This window comes from Microcaecilia unicolor, chromosome 2 (genome assembly GCF_901765095.1).
Source record: "Microcaecilia unicolor chromosome 2, aMicUni1.1, whole genome shotgun sequence".
NCBI classification, from domain to species: Eukaryota; Metazoa; Chordata; class Amphibia; order Gymnophiona; family Siphonopidae; genus Microcaecilia; species Microcaecilia unicolor.
Window position 1 is genome coordinate 423,796,886 of NC_044032.1, and position 22,664 is coordinate 423,819,549.

The 22,664-nt window shown below is 43.6% G+C and overlaps 1 protein-coding gene across 1 annotated transcript in view; it reads left to right on the top strand.

Annotated features, from left to right (window-relative positions):
• BANK1 (B cell scaffold protein with ankyrin repeats 1) overlaps positions 1-22,664 on the top strand; it is a 561,218-nt gene that overhangs the window by 63,576 nt on the left and 474,978 nt on the right. The window contains exon 3 of the mRNA XM_030190750.1: positions 20,618-20,707. Within this exon, the coding sequence (XP_030046610.1) occupies positions 20,618-20,707 (90 nt within the window). The remainder of the gene's footprint in view (positions 1-20,617; positions 20,708-22,664) is intronic.

A 22,664-nucleotide genomic window follows, 5' to 3' on the forward strand; every position in this document is an offset into this window, starting at 1 on the left:
CCCTTCCAACCCCCTCCTTCTGCCACCGGGCCGGGCCCCCTGCATTGAAATCACAGTGTCTCTCACCTCATGTGAAAGCGCTGCAGGCAGCAGCAGATCGCCTCCCTTCGGGCCTCCTTCCCTCCCTGTGTCCCGCCCTTGCAGAAGTTACATCAGACGAGGGCGGGACACAGGGAGGGAAGGAGGCCCGAAGGGAGGCGATCTGCTGCTGCCTGCAGCGCTTTCACATGGAGGTGAGAGGTGCTGTGATTTCAACGCAGGGGGCCTGGCCCGGTGGCAGACGTTCGATGACAGAGGGCGGATGGGACTGCAGTGCCGGTCCCCCTTGGAGGCCTGGGCCCGGGGAATTTTGTCCCCCCCCCCCCCTGCCCCCCCTCTCGGTGGCCCTGGGTTAGAATATATTTCTATGCATCAGATACCAGAGGTTGGCAATACCAGTGGAACATGCACTGAACTGGTGCTATGTTACTACATTTCAATAACTAGAGCTGTTTGTCTGCATTCAGTGGTAGGAAGCTTTTAGTGTGGAAAAAAGAGTGAAATTAGATTTTCAATAGGATGAGCATAGAGTCAATGTCTGCCTTGTTGGTACATAGATACCAACATTTCAAAATGATTGGTGGTGCCAAACAAAATACAAAGGATCACTTCCTGGACACAAAGAAGGAATTTGCTCATTACTGGAGGTGTTCAGTACCCTTGGCACCCATGGTAGATCAATGGGAATTACTGTAGCAATCTTTATAACCAGCTAATAGGAAAGATTATAGAGCAGTGATCTTCATACATTTTTAAGCTGGGGCCACTTTGGATTCTAATGAGCTGAAGAAGAGCTACCAAATAGCTTCGCATGCAGGACCACAACACTGTTGACCAATGTGTGTTGGTGATATCATCCCCACCAGCCCTCCTTCAGACTTCATTGGAGTACCCTCAAGGATATGAACATTTCCTATTGCATTCACTTTTGTCTATTGAGAAATGCTTTGACCTTCAAACATGTGGCTTCCCCCTCCCCCCTCCACTTTCCTCTTTCTGTCCTAAGCTTGAGTAGGGAGGCAGAGTAGCAGAAAAGCCCAGAAAGACAATGAGGGCCTCCCCAGAGGTCTCCAGGGGCCACCATTGGCCCCCAGGACTTGCACTGAAGAACACTGTTATAGAGTACAGTGCCAGAGGTAGAGAGAATACCCATTATCACCTGCAAACACACAAGAAGGGCACAGCCTCTCTTGTCAGACTCACTTTATGCTTCACTCACAGCTGTAGATACATAGTAACATAGTAGATGACGGCAGAAAAAGACCTGCACGGTCCATCTGCCCAACAAGATAAACTCATATGTGCTACTTTCTGTGTATACCCTACCTTGATTTGTACCTGTCCTCTTCAGGGCACAGACCGTATAAGTCTGCCCAGCACTATCTCCACCTCCCAACCACCAGCTCGCCTCCCACCACCGGCTCTGGCACAGACCGTATAAGTCTGCCCAGCACTATCCCCGCCTCCCAACCACCAGCCCCGCCTCCCCCCACCAGCTCTGCCACCCAATCTTGGCTAAGCTCCTGAGGATCCATTCCTTCTGAACAGGATTCCTTTATGTTTATCCCACACATGTTTGAATTCCGTTACCGTTTTCTTTTCCACCACCTCCCGCGGGAGGGCATTCCAAGCATCCACTACTCTCTCCATGAAAAAATACTTCCTGACATTTTTCTTGAGTCTGCCCCCCTTCAATCTCATTTCATGTCCTCTCGTTCTACTGCTGTCACCTCTCCGGAAAAGGTTCATTTGCGGATTAATACTTTGTTCAGCCCTAATCTTTCTGATAAAGGAGGCACTTCCTTCCTATCTCCATATATAATGCATTCAGGTTCTCATAAGTGGTGACTCTCAGGGCAAGTGATGTATATATTACACCACTGACACAGATGCCCACATGGCTCCAAAAGTCAGATAAGTAACCAAAAAAATGCCCACTTAAAATATATCTCTGCAGTAATCAGTATATTATGTATAATCACACACAAAAAATGAGTATTCTTATTACTGCTATAACCATTCAATATATGTTTAACCAGAAAGGTATCTTCAGACCATCAGAGGCGGTACTCCGCTGTCAAATATCAATGTGGTAGTGATTTCCACCTATCTCTTCATCGGTCTTGGTACAGAATACCTTTCAAATAATTATTGCTTAATTTTTTATTTGATAACAACTTAATATTTATTAGTCAGAAATATTTCTGTATTTATCTTCAGCAATTTGAAGGGGTTATTTCAAAAACTGTATTCAAATTGTATGGGGCTGCATAGCGACACATGTTTCACTTCAGCTTTTTCAAGGTATGCCCCTTTATATCTCAAAAATGAGTATTAAGCTCGTCACCCTTTTTGCCATGTCAGTTGCCACTTGCAGGGACCTGAGCACACATGTTGGAAGTTGGCATGGTTGGGAATCAGCAGCAGAAACCAGTGTAATTCTGTGCAGCCAGGGGATGCAGCAAACAGCTGTGTTAAGTGGACTTACCAGAGGAGGCAAATGGATCAGCAGTGCAGGACAGCTGCACTGCAGCTGTTCTGAAAGAAAGGAGGAGGAGGCTATGAAACTATTCATTTTCCCTTTATGATTGTTTAAACAAAAAAAGGCCCTGTTTATTAAGCCCTATGCCCCTTAGTAACTAGGGCTCTTAATATGACCTTTGAAAATACATTACTATAATGGGGGGGGGGGGGGGTTCTTAGTTAATTTATCATTTCTGTTCAGTGTCCTCCTTCGACCCTGACACATTCACAAAATTTTTGATGCCACTGACTAAATGCCATTTTGCTAAAATGGATCTTAATGGTTACTTCCTGAATTATGTCATTTTGAAAACAGGGATCATTCAGTTTTCACAGCATCACGCAGTAACACCTATCAATAATAGTAATAATTTTTTTTAAATAGAACATTTGTTTTGGGTTATTTGGAAAAATGTTGAGGGTCGTTTTTTTCTAGACGCTGTGGGGCTGATATTGAGCTCAGCTGATACTGAGCTCGGCTAACTTGCGTGGTTGGCAGCAAACCCAGAAATTCAATGCCAGGGCCGTATTCAGTGACCGGCATTAAATTTCCAGTTTGTTTTGGCTGCTAAAAACATAGCTGGTTAAGCCAATATTCATCAGCTGACCAGCTAAGTTATAGTGGCTAAAGTGAGTCCTGCTGTTTACAGGAGTCTATCTGACCATTAAACTTAGCCGATCAGCCAATGAAATATTGGCACTAACTGACTATCCAGCTCATTTTCGAAAGTGATCGCTGGCCATAAATCGGGAGATGGCCGGCGATCTCGCAAAAGCGGCCAAATCGGTATAATCGAAAGCCGTTATTTTGACACCATCACCGCTTTCCCGTCGCAGAGCCGGTGAAAGTTAAAGGGGGCATGTTGGCAGCAAAGCAAAAGCGGGACATGGGTGGGCATGGGCGGGGTTAAGAAATGGCCGGCTTTAGCCCATAATGGGAAAAAAAGCGGCGATGAAGAGCATTTCGCCGCTTTTACTTGGTCCCTGTTTTTCAGGTCCAAGCTTCAAAAAGGTGCCCCAACTGACCACATGACCACCGGAAGGAATCGGGGATGACCTCCCCATACTCCCCCAGTGGTCACTAACCCCCTCCCACTTAAAACAATCAATTAGAAACATATTTTGCCAACCTCTATCACCAGCCTCAAATTCCGTACCCACCTCCATGACAGCAGAATGTGTTCTGTCCTCCGACAGCCTTTGCCTGCTTGTGATGTGGCTCTGGGGTGAGTGTGGCACCGTTTCTGTTATTTGTACTGCAGACTCACATCAACATTGCATTGTGGTGGGTGTAGGTATTGGTAGTTGGTAGGCTCTACTCCCGTGGTGCTTTCCCCTTGCTTACTGGGTCAGAGTGTGCCCTGTTTTGTTTCCTGTTGTAGTCCATGAGGTAGTGGCCATTTTTGTAAGATAGTTTTAGATCCCTTTCCTGTGTTACCCACGTTAGAGAACGTAGTTCTTACCTTGAACGTAGTTCTTACCTTGGTGCTGAAAGAGGGCATTGTACACGATTGTGCCAGCTCTGACCTACTGCTAATCTTAGTACCAGGGGACTCTTTGCCAGTGGGGCACAACCTGTGATCTGCAGTTAACTGTGAGCAAAGGTGGTTATGCCAAGAAAGGACTTTTTCAGAGAGATTAGTCTTCAGGTGTGAACTGGTGTGCCAAAGTTATACAGCAGCAATAAGTCCTAGAGGCTATATGCATGTCCCTGGAGCAGTTTTAGTGGGTGCAGTACATTTGTGGGTAGTGGGTTTTGGTGGGGGGGTTGGGGGGCTCAGCTCCCAAAGTAAGGGAGCTATGCACGTGGGAGCTTTTCTGAAGTCCACCACAGTGACCTCTAGGGTGGCCGGTTGGTGTCCTGGCATGTCAGGGGAGCCAGTGCACTAAAAATGCTGGCTCCTCCCATGGCCAAATGCCTTGAATTTGGCCGGGTTTGAGATGGCCGACATAACTTTCCATTATCACTAAAAAAGGAAACCGGCCATCTCAAACCCCAGCCAAATCCAGTGCATTTGGCTGGCCAGAACCGTATTATCGAAACAAAAGATGGCCGGCCATCTTTTTCGAAAATACGGTTCTGGCCAGCTCTTTGCGGTGCCGCCAAAATACATCGCCGGCCATGTATTTCGCCGGCACCATTCGATTATGCCCCTCTGTCATGCAACGTAGCTGGTGACTGGGCTAGCTGCTAAGCGGTAAAATTCAGCTGAGATAGCCGGCTATCTCGTGCTGAATATTAGAGCTTAGCTAGCTTAAGTCTATGTAATTGGCCAGGAGCCATTCCTGGATGGTTAAATAGTTTTAAATTTCATTTTAAATGCAGACAAGACTGTGCCTTGTTGGTTTTCAAGCTCAGTGAATCCTCCCTTCACATCCATTTCTGTTTTTGGGACAGCAATCAGGGAGTGAGTCCTGACTATTCTCTTTCTTTTTCACAGCACATCTCACACCTGTCCAAGCTCTGCTTTTTCACCTTATGACAGCAATCCATCACCTTTTTAATCACAATGATTTCCACACACTTATTCTTGCATTCTTTACCTCACATCTTGACTATTGCAAAATCATCTATTCGTGCTATCAGACTACTTTGTGATACTAGTCGTTTTGATCACACTTCACCCTTAATCAGGGCTTTTTTTGAGGGGGTACTTGGGGGGTACTGAGTACCGCCACCTTTTCCATTGTCTGCTAAAATTGACTCATGGACCCCAAGTTTTAATGAAAGAGCTCAGGCTCTACACACCAATTCTGCCTTGTTGTAGATTCTGTGACTGGTTGCAGGGGCAGTGGCGTACCAAGGGGGGGCGGTGGGGGGGTGTCGCTTGGGGGGTGCCGCGTACCTGTCGGCTCTTTGTTTTCATGCACCCTCTGACCCGGAACAGGTTACTTCCTGTTCCGGGGCAGAGGGAGCATGAAAATGAAAATGAAGAGCCGGCAAGCGCGCGGCACCCCCCCCCCCCCCAGCGGTGTGCACCCCGGGTGTCAGCCCCACTAGGAACACCACTGTGCAGGAGTCAGGCTATTGTGGGATAAGTCCCTCAGTAATCACCCCACCCATGAAAGGTGGCCTAGCATTTGAGTACCGGCACCTTTTTGCTAGAAAAAACACACTGCCCTTACTCAAACAACATCACTGGCTTCCAGTACAATTTTGAGTTACTTACAAATCGCCCTGTTGACATTCAAGGCTCTTAGAATGGTACACCAGACTATTTCTCACATCATACTATTCCCTGCTCACCAGCAAGAGTCCTCCGTTCTTTGAACAATCATCATCTCGTACTACCAGGTCCAAAACTTGCCCACCTAGAAACAACCGGACACCGTGACTTCATTTTCCTCTCTCCCCATATTTGGAATTCTTTGCCTCTTTCCCTTCCTAGCAAACTGTCCCATAAAAACTTTAAGGTAAACCTGAAAGACTGGCTTTTTAGACAAGCTTTTGAAGATCAGAATTAGCTAGAAATTGCTGCCAATTGATTAGGTGAACCAATCTTTGTTCTTAGCTGTGTACTTAAAACTTTCCTTTATTAACCATCTTCTTTGTTGTGTGCTTTATTCTTTCCTCAGCATGAATGCATTAAATTTTTCTTTGTGTGACTGGATTTTTTCTCTGTTTTCTTCTGAGTGATTATATATCTTTCCTGTCAAAAATTGGAGCTCCTTTCCTTTTTCTTTCTGTTTTAGTCATGTACACCATTCTGCTCTGTCAAGGCAGCTAGAGCGGTCTAGCAAATCTAATAAATATAAGTATATAATGGCAGATGTAGGAAACCAGAACGCTACATCCTTCACCTGCCAGCAATGGTCACAGCACACCTGGATGTCTGGGGCTGTATTAATGGTTAAGGATATAGAAGATGATTTCTGCAGTTTAGGAATAACCGAGTTAAGCCCATATGTGTGCAAGCAGTAGCTCCCAATACAATGGAGAAAGACAACACTCATTTATTTATTTATTTTCAGAGCTTTTACACCGCTGCAAGGTCTAGAAATAGATATCTATGTGGTTTACACAATAATAATGAAAGTAACTATAGTCCCTTTGCTCCGCCTGCTGTATTTTCCTGAATGCATTGGTACTGGATGAAGTCTGCCATGGAAGCAATAATGTCATCTATAAAGGAATTGATACATCTGAAGACAGAGGACTGATTAATACTGGTCAGGTTTTCCATCACACTGTGGATACAGCCAGTAGTCATATAATATCTAATAGTCAACTTTCTCATGTCCATTATCATGTCCATAGGTAAGCTATGAAGGTGATATTTAAGGGGACTATGGAATCCATGCAACTGTCCACCCAAGTGGATTGAGACATCTAGTTACACTCTCCCTCATTAACCTAAAGCTGTTTTACCAATGCCGGGCAGACTTCTACAGGCTGGGTCCTGTAACTGGCAAAAACAGATCTGGATCAGGGTTGGTGTGGGATTCAATGGCAACCAGTAATGTAGCTACAGGTGGGCCTGGTTGGGCACAGGCCCACCTATTCTTGCCTCAGGCCAACCCAGTCTAGTGGCCCCCAAAGTAGGGTTACCATATTTGGTCCCCCAAAAAAGAGGACACATGCCCTGCCCCACCACACCCCCACCCCACCTCCTGTCACATGCTGCCCGCCCTTTTCACACCCCCATCCCACCCCCTGTCACACCCCCTAAGGGTGTCCTATCCTCCCCTCCCCTTTCCTGCCCTGAGCAGCTGCAGACCATCTTGCTCCCTCCCATATTGGCACAGATTCAAAATGGCTGCCGAGAGTGACAGACTTCTGCAGAAGTCTCACGAGGCCGCCGCTTCAACTCTCGACAGCCATTTTGAATCAGCACCGAGACCAGAGACAGCAAGAGACAGTCTGCAGCTGGTCCGGGCAGGAAAGAGGAGGCTCTTTCGTGCCCTGAAGAGGTCACTAGACCACCATGGCAGTACAGTATGGTAAGGCAAGGTTAGGATAGGACACCACTAGGCCCACCTGCCCGCCAGTCTGCCTATTTGTCCTCAAATCTGGACAAACGGGCAGGCTGGCAAAACCCACCTGGTTGCCTGGCCATATCCTCAAAAAGAGGACATGTCTGGGTAAAACTGGACGTATGGTAAACCTACCCCAAAGCACCTCATTGGTGGTGCCTCACTCCTCTCTCTCTCTCTCACTCCCTCTCTCTCATGGCAACTGCCCATCTGTCTCTGAACCTCTCCGTCCCCAACTACTTTTGAGCTATCACCAGCAGCAATTCCTGTAAGCAACCTGCACCAGCCCTGCAGGCTTCCCTCTACCATGTCCCGCCCTCAATGACATCACTTCGTGTTTCTTAACTGGTGGCGATGTGGTAGAGGGAAGAATGCAGGGCTGGTGCCAATTGCTTACTGAAATCATTGCCGGTGACAGCTTGGAAGTAGACCAGGGAGGGAGAGAGGCGCAGATGATGGGTGGGGATGGGGTGGGGGCAGGGGAGGGGGTGGGGGAGAGAGAGAGAACAGATGCTGTGCGGGGGGGGGGGAGATGAGTAGATGCTGGGTGGAGGGGGAGAAAGATGATGATAGCAAGGGCAGAGGGACTTTTTTCTTTTTTTAAACTGTATGTATGTATGTACGTGGGTGGGGGTGGGGGTAAGGGCCCACTCAGGTTAACTCGGGGCACACCCGAAGTGGCAGGTCTGGCTATGCTCCTGACGGCAACTCCAGCAGTTGTGAAGTAGGACCAGTGTTGGGCAGACTGCTACAGTCTGTGACCCAAAATTGACAGGGAGGGACAGAGATAAAGTATATCAGTGTTTAATCAGGAAGAAGTTGAACCTGTGCTGAGTACCAGCTTCAACTCTGGCCACCTTGTTCGGCAGACTGGATTGACCATGCAGGTCTTTATCTGCCAAAGCAAAGCAAGAATCTTCCATTGTCCTGCTTCTGAAAGTCTTTGTTGTGCTGTTTGCTTTGCTTTATTCCATTGGTGTACTCTGGACCCTCTCTTTTCCACTGTTGGTCTTTATCTGCCAACATTTACTGTGTTACCACATTAACTGGTGAACATTACTTTCAACCAGAAAAAGTAGCAATAGCCCTTTAACAGCAGCTTATGCATAGAAATCTTATGTTAGATTTAGAGTGGGATACTTAATTTTTATGTGTGTTATGTAACAGCATCAAGTGAACGAAATTTCTTGCAAACCATAAATGAGTTTAAACGGTATCAAGACATCCTTTTATAGTAAGAGAGCTGGGTGACTCCAGCAGTGTTCTGGCCTGAACGTGTTCTAGCCTGGAACTGATACACATCTATGTGTGTCTGAGGGCTGCCAAAGGTGAATAAAGCCATGCATGCATTTGTGTGAAGATTTGTGGGTAGATCTGTGGGTAGAATGGAGGATGTTAATGTATCAGATATGATGGCTCATCCTCCTTCATGTTTTATGAGATTTCATGCTGCACTGGTTTGATTTTTTTTTTGCCAGGTATGTGCTTATACAACAGCTGCTACTTTTGGTTTCATTCCCTTATATTTGCCTTTCAGAAGGTAGAAAGATTTGGGGTAAATCAGGCTCATTAACCAGTAAGTTGCTATGGAGGAGGCATTTCTTTTTTTCATTTTTTTTTTAAATTAAGAGCAAACACATGTAATTTACTTGTGACTTACTTGTAATTACTTGTGACTCTGGGCAAGTCACTTAACCCTCCATTGCCCTGGTACAAAATAAGTACCTGAATATATGTAAACCGCTTTGAATGTAGTTGCAAAAACCTCAGAAAAGTGGTATATCAAGTCCCATTTCCCTTTCCCTTTCCCTAAATGTGATACAAACCTTCCATTTAAAAAAATGAAATTGAAGACTCAAGAGTTCAGCCTTGTTCTCATTTAACTGGAGAGAAAATATTTAAAAAAGAACCTGTTGGCTTCAAATAATGCCTAACAGTTATTGCCTAACTTTTAAGTTATTTAGATATTCGTTTTATATGTTTGCATTTTCCTCTTTTTACTATTAAAAGCGAGAGTGGATGCGTCATGTCATGGTGCTCTTATGTGCCACACTCCACATTTTATTCTTCTGATGCCTTAGGCTGTGATGTTTCCTAGTTGCTGCATCCAGACCAGTCTCCCCTCTGAAGTGGTGTTCTCTGCTGCAGGTCTCCGGCGTTCTGCTGCCTAGCCTATTCCCAGCCGAAATCGCCACCGGAGTCAAGGGACTTGCACACGTCTCTGTTGCTCCGCTGCCTAGCCTATTCCAAGTCAAAATCGTCACCCAAGTCATGTGACCTGCGCACATCTCCGGTGCTCCGCTGCCTAGCCTATTCCCAGCCGAAATCACCACCCGAGTCACGTGACCTGCACACATAAATGCTCCAAGGCAAGCAGAAAGATGTGCATGTACTATAGCCCCCAGATTCTGATTAGGTTGCCCAAATTTGGATGCAGATCCCAGATCCACCCATAAACATATTAGTCAATTAGGTGCTAACAATCAATTATTGGTGTTAATTGGCAGTAATTATGAATTAGGTGTGGATTTACCCTATTCCTGATTCTATAAAATGAACAACTACATTTCATAGTGTGCAACCCAACAGGGGGCATGACCACAGTGCACCTAACTGCCATCAGTTGGAAGCCAGCATTTACACCAGCTTTTGGCAGGCATAAGTGCTCTTGTCCAAAGTTAGGTGTGAGACGTGCACCAAGCTAGTATTCTGTAAAGGGTGCTTGGATCATAACGGATCATAGCATGGATCATAATGGCGCCTAACTTTGGGTGCCATTTACTGAATCTAGCCCTATGAGTGTTGTGTGTGCATCACGGCTCTGCCCCCAGGGCTACCTATCTGTGGTCTTTGAAAAATTATGCATGCTCTTGTTGCCATGACCAGCCCAAGGCAAGATGCCACCTGAGGCGTAGCTTGCATGCCGCCCCCCCCCCCGGGCTGAGATGCTGCCCCCCCCCAGGCATTTTACCTGGTCATAATGACTTTCCAAACCTGGCAGCAGCAGCAATTTCCATACGCTACCCTGCTGCTGCTGGCACCCGCCTATTTCCTTTACTGCAGCTGCCTGAGCGAAACAGGACGTTACTTCAGGCGGTCGCAGTAAAGGGAAGAGGTGGCTGCTGGCGGCAGCAGGGCAGCATATGGGAATCATTGCTGCTGCTGGGTTTGGAAAGTCACCGTGATCAGTTGAAACGCAGCGAAGCCCCCCCCCCCCCCCGAGATGCCTTTCCTAAAGTGTGCCACCTAAGGCCCCTGCCTCAGGTGGCCTATTAGTTGGGCCGCCCCTGCTTGCTGCCATGTGAATTTCTATGTGCATATACACCCACACAATTTTATAAGAGTAATTTTCTATATAAAAAACATGCTTTATATGTAGAAAATATTTTATAAAATTATTCTCAAAGCTTATATGGCAATTAGTGGGACTTCTTATAAAAAAAGTTCTTATTATGACATTGCTGAGGATTATATAAATCCATCTCTTAATATAGCACTACTACTTATTTCCATAGCCTGTGAAAATATTGTTTAGGGAGGTGAATTTCTAGAGGTCTTGAACTCTTGCTTAGAAAAATCTGGAAGACCTGACACTGAGCATTCAAAAACCAGATCTTTTGTTCACAGTGACATGCATGATTTAAATTATAAGATACAGGTAGCATGTTTCACAATATTGAAAGGAATTTTTTTTCTCCAATGTATATGAATCCTTTCCTAGAATAGATTTATTCTTATCATTTAGTACAAAAGATTGTACAAAAGATTCAGAGGGCACAAATCTATTATCTGGCTTGTCTTATCAATCCCCAATTTGTCTGACTTTACATAGGAAGGCAGATTCACCTAAAACCCATCGATGGCATAGAAATACTGCCCTTTTGAAAAATATAAATAAGTAAGTAAATAAATAAATAAATAAATAAATAAAGGAAGGTGGATATTAAGCTGTATTCTAATGAGGATGTGTATGGAGAACGTTTACCGCAGACTGTCTAGGACAGTGAGGAAGCTGCTTCAAAGGCTTTCGAAAATATCAAGAATTTGCAAAAGCATCAGCAAGCAGAGAAAAAAACCCCAAGAAAATATTTTGACTCTCGGTCAAGGAATTAAAGGTAGAAAAACAATTTTTTAGACAGGTTTCCTCAGTGACTAACCCACAATGCCTAATTAAATCTTACTAGGGACTTAAACATTCTCCAAAAAATGTTGTCTGTGTTATACATAAAACTAAATGTAAATTTTAAGCAAATGAGACTAAAAGGAGTCATATTTTAGCATATTAACTTCCGGATTCTATATATCGCACCTAGCGTTCCACGCCTAAATCTAAGCATATTCCATAACAATGCACATAATCTAATTGGCTTAATAAGCCAATCAGCATTGTTAACAGCACTTAACAAGCAATAATGAGCACTAATTGGCAATAATTAGAATTTATGCACATAACTCACTGAAGAGCTCTTTTACTAAGCCACGTAGGCACATATGTGCATCCTACATGTGTCAGTTTTGAACTACTGCCCAGCTACCGCGTGGCCTGGATAGTAATTTCATTTTTTACTTGCACCTGCTATGTGCACTGGAAAATTTTCTGGCGCATGGCACTAACCAGGCGGTAACCAGCATTGTACCACTGGAGGTATTAAGACATGACTGCCTTACTACCTCAGTAGTCACTGACTCCTTCCACCCACCCAAAGATGTGAAAGAAACAGTACATACCAGCCTCTATGACAGCTTCAGATGTTATGGCCAGTCCTATTAGAGTAGTAAGCAGGTCCCAGGAGTAGCCTAGTGGTCAGTGCTGTGCGCTATAGAGAAGGGAACTCAGGCCCATAATCCACTCTAACTGATTCACTTGAGGTGAAAAGTGTGAGCTCTCCAAAACCCACCAGAAACCTACTGTACCCACATATAAGTAACACCTGCAACCATAAGTGCTATTATAGTGGTATACAGTTGGGTACAGTAGGTTTTTGGTGGGTTCTGGAGGACTCCCCTTACAATATAAGGGGGTAACAGTGAGTTGTGTACCTGATACCTTTTATGTGAAGTCCACTGCAGTGTCCCCTAGGGTGTCTCACTGATCTGCTAAGATGTTTGTGGTGCCAGTCTACTAAGAGTATTGCCCCTCACCCATGCAATACCAGTGGCTTATTTTATGCATTTTCCATTGGATTTTCTTTTTTAAAAAAAATGTCCAAAAAGATAGACACACCAAGCACAAAAACATCTAGCAAATGGCCATTTTTGAAAGAAAAATATAGACCTTTTTCTTGTTTGAAAATCTCTATGGTTGACATTTGATTTTTGGACATTTTTGGCAAAACATCTAAAATCAGATTTAGACATCATATCGAAAATGCCCCTCTAAATGTTTTTTACTACTCCACTTTTCATTGTCTTACATATAAGTAACTTAAATTCTGAATACTATTCACAGAGTTCCTTTCCTAAAGAGGTTTTATCTTTGTTACAAAGTGCTGTATATGATAACCAATATGGTAAACTGTTGATGTCCATATGACCACATGTCTGCTTAATAAACTAAAGATTGAAAGCCATGCTAACAGGAGCACGGAAAGATGACAGCAATTCTAGTTCAGATTCACTGAAACGAACCTAAATCCTCATGGTATGCAACACTACATGGTGCTGTTCAATGATTTGAGGAATAAATTTATGTAAAATTGCTGCAACACCTTTATGACTTCCAAGCATCGCTAATGCATTGTCTGATGTAAACATCAACATTCTTTTTGTATCAAAATCATGTATCAAAATCATTATCGCAATAAAAATGCTTAATTGCTGAAACTAATACAGCATTGTTATGAGCTGCTAACATACTGGACGATATTCAGCTGGCAGTGGTCAGCTTTTTGGCTGCTGCCAGCTTTATTCCCTGATATTTAATACTGAGCCATGTCCGGGAGCTGGCAATTGGATATCCAGGCATACATGGCCAGCTAACACTTAAGTGGTTAAATGCAATATTCAGCACTTAACTACAGAAAGAAAGTACAGCTATTCATGCAGTCCAACTTATATTTATTATATTTAATATACTGCTCCACAATACAGTATCAAGCAGTTTACAATATAAATAAAATCTTAGAAGAAAAAAAACAATAAAATAAAACAGAACAGCAATTTTTTGATAGGAAAGCCTAACTCACTCACTCAAGCAAAAACACTCATCCTTCTCACATATGTAAAATAAAATCCATCATGATACAAAATGCAGAGTCTTCGAGAATCCATTCCAGCTGCCTGGAATTTTTGTATATTTCTGTAAGTGATCATTGATTTTCTGCACAAACATGGATGAATTTAGATTGACAACAATTAGGATTGCAGTTATCCGGATATTAGCATCTGAATATCAGGCACCCACTTTTTATATCTGTAAGTGACATCTAAAGTTTCTAAAATGCTTCAACCAGACTGAAATCACCTTTGTCCCACATATTTGTTTACATCACTAAAAACTGTAATAAATTGTAAAGACAAGACTCCCGTTTGTTAAACCTATGCTGACTCATTTCAATTATGATATGTCTATCCACATGGCAGGTAATATATATATATATATATATATATATATATATATATATATATATACAGTATATATATATATATATATATATATATATATATATATATTTTTTTTTTTTTTTTTTTTTTTTAAATTTTAGAATACCTTCTACCATTTTCTCCGTTTTCCTGGATCACCTCTGAAGTTCTTTAAAAGAAAAAAAGAAAATTAGTATTATGTTGATCACCCTGCAGTCCTCAGGTACTCTGACTGTTTTTAATATGAAGATACAGATGACTAGTAGCAGGTTATCAATTTCATGATCACGTATTTTAATGCAAGACAAAAAAGCACCAAGAGCCTTTAAATCCAGAACAGGTCCGTTGATCAGTCATGTAAATTGATGCTGTACATCATTGACCCGACATGGGCTGTGTTATGGCACTCAACGCCTGCATCAGGGGTCGTACAACATACAGAGAATGGACCGCTAGAAGATTGGCTCTTTAATAGGTCAATTATCATTATTAGAAGCCCGATGTTGGCCTGGTTCATTTTGGAACCTTTATATTGTCTTGTATTGTTTGTTGTGTGCTTCGAATCCCTCTCTGTACTGCTGCACATCTCTTAATGCCCACTAATTCATCAAGCTATGCCTGTACTGCATGGGAAATCATGCACAAACAGATCATTTTAAAATTAAGCCTTTTCTATCTTTAAAAACAGAGTTTTTAATCAATTTATCCCACAACCTCTGTCGTCCCCAAGTCATAACATACACAATTTCCTAGCAAGCCAACTACAGATTTCTTCACCAACAGAGGCTTGTACTATCTCAAAACTCCTTCAGGATAGAGAGTAACTGAGCACTTGTTTTCCTTTATATCTGTACTTCTAATGTCTATCATATTCTTTTGATGATCCACATTGCAATTAGTTCAACAGTAATCCTTTCAATATTTTTTCTTTTTCTGTCTCTCACAACGTTTAACACCTATTCAAAACAATATCACAGTTCCCTCTCACCTCACAGCAAGAACCCTGCTCATTATAGGATAATTTATCCAACAATTTATTAATGTACACAAAAAGACTTAACTAAGCGCCTTTCCAGGTTTTAAACTAAGCTCTCTTCTAGGGCATTCCTGTGTTAATCATTTTGCCCAGCTACATTACCGAGTGCTGATTAGCTCAGGACTACTGTGTGAGCCCTTACTGACTACAAAATAGGTGCAAAATACAGCAAAAAGCACCAAGAGCCTTCAGAAACGGGACACAGTTTCTTTAATTATATAAATCAATATTCCAGTGTGGACCTGACACAGGCTGTGTTTTGGCGCACAGCGCCTGCATCAGGGGTCAAATATAATATAATCTCTATATAATAATTTGTAAACTCTGCTTCCCTGGATGGATGGATGGCTGGCTGGGTTTCGTAACAGCATGCTGATGTCAGCTCGCCTCCAGCGTTCCCTTCCCTCTCAGTGTCCTGCACTCGCGGAAAGACGAAGTGACATCAGAGGAGGGCTGGGCACTGAGAGGGAAGGCTTGAGGCGACACGAGCCCAGCCTGACACCGCTGCCACCTGAGATAAGATGAATGGCTTAAAGGAAGGATGACAGGAAGGACACAGTCACTGGCCATGGAGGGGAGGGCAGGGGAGGGGAGGATTGCTGGATATGGGAGGGGAGGGCAGGGGAGGAGAGGATTGCTGGATATGGGAGGGCAGGGCAGTGGAGAATCGCTGGACATGGAGGAAAGGCCAGAATCGCAGGACACGGAGAGGAGGGCAGGGCATAGGAGAATTGTGGGACATGGAGGGGAGGGCAGGGCAGAGGAGAATCGCGGGACACAGAGGGGAGGCCAGAATCACGGGATATGGAGGGCAGGGCAAGGCAGAGGAGAATTGCTGGACACAGAATGGAGGCCAAAATCACGGGACACAGAGGGCAGGGCAGAGGAGAATCGCGGGACACAGAGGGGAGGGCAGAATAGTGGGACACAGAGGGGAGGACAGGGCAGAGGAGAATCACAGGACACGGAAGGGAGACCAAAATCACAGGACAAGGAGGGGAGGGAAGAATCGCTGGACATGGAGGGGAGGGCAGGAGAGAGGACAAATCACTTAGAGGATAGCCTTCCTAGGGCCCGTTTCATTTTTCACGAAACGGGCTTTGTTGCTTGTATAATATTAAAAGAATATTGTGTACAGCGACCAAAATTCTTCTTTATGAAATGGAAAGGGATTCCATCCAGTAGCATACCAAGGGGGGGCAGTGGGGGCGGTCCACCCCAGGTGCACGCCGCTGGGGGGTGCCGTGCGCCTGTGGTTCCGCGCTCGCTCTACTTGCTGCTTGCCGTGGTCATCTGCAGTCCAGTTTCACTTGCTAGTTGACAGCAGCCAATCAGCTGAATCAAAGTCAGCCCTCATGATCTCCTTCCTCCAATCCTGAAGCAAAGCAAAGCAAAGGAAGGAGTGGGTGGGTGGTGGACGGTCCTGGTCCTCGCTTTTATTTTTGCCTGCAAGAAGTTGAGTCCTTTTTTTTTTTTGCAGCTCCCAGGAGGTTACCGCCCACCGAGAACAACCGGACCGGAGCATGGAGAGCGAAGCCAATAAGCGCGCGATCCGCCCCAGGTGTCAGCCACCCTAGGAACGCCACTGATTCCATCCACTCTATAAAGTGGTTGCACGACACAGTAGGAACAGAGTCCCTTCATTCCTTAGTTTAGATTTATATAATAAAGGAACTGTGTCCCATTACTGAAGGCTCTTGGTGCTTTTTGCTGTATTTTGGACTTTGTTCTGTACTTTGGACCCTCTCTGTGCTGCTATACAAAATAGGTGCCCCAGACACACCCTCCTCCATGCTTTTTGGATGTTTTTTTGCTTTGAAAATGAGCCCCTTAAGGCCATACTAATTTTCGCACGGCAGCAGGAGCAGTTTACTGAACTATATCTTGTACTGGATGTTTATGGCATTTTTTTTAAAGCTTCTAGTGCAGACTGTGAAAGGGATTAAGCTTGATGAACACCATTAAAACAAATTGGAGAAACCAGCTAGAAATTGAACACCTTGACAATTTAAAGAGGATTAACATAAATCTAGAGTCTGGAAACACTGTTGAAGTGGGCAATGTTGTGGAAAACAGAGAGAGGGAAAAGGAAAACAGCTTTCACTCAGTAATGTGCAAATACTCTGAGTTTTCTGTATACTTTCAACTTCACCGTTGGTCAACTCTCTGATGTCTTTTCGTTTTTTTTCAACAATTGATAGTCTTTGTCTCTCCAAACAGTAATCCAGTCCCTCACTGGACAGGTGGATTGCTCCATGTGTGAAAACCCACTGAGAGCTGAACAAAAGACACAAAAGTGGATATGATCCAATCTGTAAATAGAAATATTCCTATTTTACACTCTTGTGGGACCTGAATAGTTACCATTTCAGTAAATACACGTTCCAATGCATTATACAATGAATTACCATCCTATATAATAAAACGCACCTCCAACATTCTGAAGCTGACTGCATGGCTGAGGCATTCCTGCTCTCTGTATCCATCTCCTGAATTGACATCACGTACTTCCGGGTTCGTCACAAGCAGAAGTAACCAACCACATGAGGTTTCTCGGCTTCAGAATGTTGGAGGTGCATTCTATTAAATAGGATTGGTCAGTTCCTTGAAGCACAGCCAGAGCTCAGCGTCCTGCACAGTAACGCTCAGACACCAGAGAGAGAGAAGGAGGGCCTGACACCAGAGAGGGGGGGGGGGGGGAGGTATCTCTGTCACACACACACTCTCGCTCTCTCTCACACACTCTCTCTCTCTCACAGTCAATGTCTTTCTCTCTCTCACTCTCACACACTGTCTCTCACACACTCTATGTCTCAAACTGTATCACATTCACTCTCTAAGTGTCACACAGTCACTCACACACTCTCTTGGTCTCATAAACTCAGTCTCACAGAGAGTCTGTGTCTCACACACTCTCTCTCTCTCTCTCTCACACACACTGTATCTGAGTGAAACACACTCTCGCTCTCTCACACTGTGTCTCACATACGCACTTGCACACACACTCTCATTCTCACACACACACACTCTCTCTCTCACAGACACACTCACACCCAGACTCACTCTCTCTCACATACACACACTCGCACATTCACTCTCTCTCACACACACAGTCACGTTCACATACACTCTCTCAAACATACACACTCTGAGGAAAACCTTGCTAGCGCCCGTTTCATTTGTGTCAGAAACGGGCCTTTTTTACTAGTATTGTATAAAAGTAAGTAATGCTCACAGGAAAAGGTAACCAAACATTTTTGCACATAATAGAAACGTTTTGCTCACGGTAGCCCAGTCTTTAGAGGTAACTGTGCAAGGGAACCTTTACGATGCTGCCCAGGAGGATCAGGCCATGCAGTAGCTTGCATGGTTAAACACAAGCTACGTTATTCATATTACATAATAATGAGCTGCTTTGCACTATTATTTACTACAGGGTCCTTTTACTAAGCAGTGGAAGGGCTAATGCACGGGTATTGTGTGCCAAATTGGCACTACTGCTGGGGTAGCATGGGCACCCAGCTGTAATTCCAAAGTTGACGCACGCTGGCTCCCACGGTAGAAAATATTTTTCTATTTTTGACCATGGGGGCGTTCCCGGTGGTAATCGATAGTGCGGCCACATTGGCGTGTGCTGCATGTTTACCATGTGGGTAGAGTGTGAGCCCTTACTGCTAGGTCAATGGGTGATGGTAAGGGCTCAGGCCATAAATAGGTGCATGCTACTTTTCATTTTGACCATCAATTTATTGGATCCTAGATAAATGTTTCCTCCAATACTTTTATTATAATTTTTTCACACACAAAATCTTCTTTAACTATTCATCACTTATTTTTCTTCACGTATATTTCCAACTTGCCTCAGCGGTGCTTATTGCCCAGTCATTATTTCTGTGGCAACATCTTCGGCACCTCCTTTCTTCATCGGCTTTACATTACTTATATTATTTAAACACTTATCTGTGTAAATTTTTCGGACTGGGGGTTCAAAGACGTCCGACATGCATGTTTCGCTGTCAAGCTGTATCAAGGACCTCCCCCTTTTGCCATTTTAGCGCCAGCTTCGCTAATTTACTTCCGGGATTTCCCCTGCCATTTTTCATTTTGAGGCATGCCCATTTCCCAGTCCATTGAAAAATGCCCTTTTTCCCAGCCATGGTAAAGAAATGGCCCAGCGCTAGTCAAAAACACGTGCCCACACTACCACAGGTCACTTTTTACCGTGGTTTAGTAAAAGGATCCCTTTCTGTTGTACTAAAAAATAATGAGTTATGTACAAATAACACACATTTGTGTCAGTTAACATATGTTATGTGGCAAATAGCATGCAACTAAACTGGCAATCATCAGTACACGATTTTGAAAATATACAGATAAGCAAGTTAAGGTTTCGCCACCTACTGGCAACTTCATAACTTGCTTTGAATATTGGCCTACAAAATGCCACTGTTTTTGCACACATTTGGGGCATTTTTAATTGTTTTCTTCCACAGAAAACCCCAAACCCTTGCAAAAAAAGTTGCATTGTAGTAGAGACACAGATGCTCTAAAGCTCAGAAGAAAAACACCAGGGAAATTCATCTGCTTCTTGGCACTGAGTGCATAAGATGGAATTATCTTAGTTTATATCTAGTAAGATCTGATTTTAATATTCCCCTTTGCATTTCATTCATCATCACTTAGAAAGAAATACACTTCATTATTTTTGTCAATGAAGATAATCCTGGCAGGTGCTTAAGCATAATTTATAATAAAATTAAAACTCTTGGATACCAGAGAGCTGTATATGCTTGTGATTAAATATTCTAATGTTTGGTTGATGCTGCCAAAAGGGGAATCTATCAAAACATAGCACTAAATCTTCAATTTGCTCAAAACCCACTCCATTCCCATTTGTTGCAAGCTCTATACCATTAAAACTATTATCAATACTTGACCAGGGAAGCAAAAAGTAATGATAACATGTCTTTGGGCCCATAGAGGGTAGTCGGATGACTTGATGAACATTGAAGCATTTTCCAATTATGATCCAAGTGTATGATGAGATGCAGAGATACATTTTCTGAGTGAGAAAAATTGCATTAGACATTTCAGGGTGATTTGGGAACAGAGGTAAAATATCCAAGGAGCTCATGGAATCATTTGGCTAAACTTTGAGTACTTTTCATTAGCAATGGTGCTGCAAAGTTCATGTACATGCTTATTTATTTATTTATTTATTTATTTATTAGGATTTATTTGCCGCATTTTTGAAGGAATTCACTGGTTATCTCTCGTTGAATATCCACGGTTAAGCACTAAAATGCTAAAATGGCCAGGAGCCATTCCTGGCCAGTTAAATAGTTTTCAGTATCAGGCCCATTGTATCTTATCCTACTGCACAGTTCATGTTTGCATCATGTAGTTAAATCTTGATCTTTGTCCCTCCTCTTTATTTATGATTTTTCCTTTAATCCCGTTCAGGTTCTATGCAGAGAATGAGCCCTCTAACCCACTCCAAAAGCTCACTATTCAGTGGAGACTATCCATCAGCTGAAGAGAATGAATACACAGGTAAACAGATGAGAAGGAGCAATGTGGATGATGAGCAGGACATCTATCAGTCTCCATGTGAGCTGAATAAGTAGTTGTGCTGTCCCCAAGCTGATTCCTGGAAATGTGCTATGGATTTCCTTTAAACCAAGCAATGCATGAGTTGAAGTATATAATGGTCTCACTTTATCCTATAAGATACACAAGATCAGTATGCAAGATGTAACAGCCTGTGAGTTTTGAGCATGCTTCCAGAGTCTGCAGAGATGGGCAGGGGTAGCGGCCACAGCAGTATGGGCATTTTCATGATCAGGCATTAGAAGAGAGTGAAAAGATTTGGCAGCATTGGGTGGGGTGGGGGAGGAGACAAAAAGGAAAACAAGAAGCAGATGTTTGGGATGGGGGGGGGTGTTTAAAGGCAGTGAACAGGATGCTTGAGATAGGGACATTAAGAGGCAGTTGAGAAGACCCTGGAGAGGGGACAGGATGCTCGAGGGGGGGGGGAGTAAGAAACAGGTCAGAGGATGGAGAGAGGGGCAAGTAGGCAGGGCTAGTATTAGGGGAGGAAAACAGAGCAACTTGCCTGGTCCCCATGGCTCCAGGGAGCTCCCATAGTCCAGCATCTCATCTCCTGCCCCCTAGCCTAGTCCAACATCTGCACCCCTCCCCTTCCCGGTCTACCTTAAAATATATTTTTTTTGCCAGTGAAGCAGTGATTCTTCTGTAATGCCTGTGGCCAACACTGGAACTTTTCTTCTGCCATACCCTGCCCCCCTCTGATGCAACTTCCTGTTTCCACCAGGCAGAATGCAGCAGAAGGAAAGCTCCAGGCATAATGCTTCAGAATCACTGTCACGCAGGCAAACCCTATGAAGAAAAATACTTAAAAGTAGACCAGGAAGGGGAGGGGAGGGAGAGAGATGCATAACTGTGGGTGGGGCATGGACTGGTTGGTCAGCATTCATAAGTAATATAACTGACTCAATGTTTTTCTTTACTATATCATTTGTTTAGATTTTATGTATCTTTTGTTTTCTACATTGCCTAGAGTTGTAAGATAGTATGGTTAAATAGATATTTTAATTAAATAAGTACATAAGTATTGCCATACTGGGAAAGACCAAAGGTCCATCAAGCCCAGCATCCTGTTTCCAACAGTGGTCAATCCAGGTCACAAATACCTGGCAAGATCCCAAAAAAGTACAAAACATTTTATACTGCTTATCCCAGAAATAGTGGATTTTCCCCAAGTCCATTTAATAATGGTCTATGGACTTTTTCTTTAGGAAACCGTCCAAACCTTTTTTGAACTCCGCTAAGCTAACTGCCTTTACCACATTCTCTGGCAACAAATTCCAAAGTTTAATTACATGTTGAGTGAAGAAAAATTTAAATTTACTACATTGTAGCTTCATTGCATGCCCCCTAGTCCTAGTATTTTTGGAAAGCGTAAACAGACACTTCACATCTACCTGTTCAACTCCACTGATTGTTTTAAAGACCTCTATCATATCTCCCCTCAGCCACCTTTTCTCCAAGCTTAAGAGCCCTAGCCACTTTAGCCTTTCCTCATAGGGAAGTCGTCCCATTCCCTTTATCAGTTTTGTCACCCTTCTCTGCACATTTTCTAATTCCACTATATCTTTTTTAAGATGCGGCAACCAGAATTGCACACAATATTTGAGGTGCGGTCGCACCATGGAGTGATACAAAGGCATTAGAACATCCTCATTTTTGTTTTCCATTCCTTTCCTAATAATACCTAACATTCTATTTGCTTTCTTAGCCGCAACAGCACACTGAGCAGAAGGTTTCAACGTATCATCAACGACGACACCTAGATCCCTTTCTTGGTCCTTGACTCCTAACGTGGAACCTTGCATGACGTAGCTATAATTTGGGTTCCTCTTTCCCACATGCATCACTTTGCACTTGCTCACATTAAATGTCATCTGCCATTTAGATGCCCAGTCGCCCA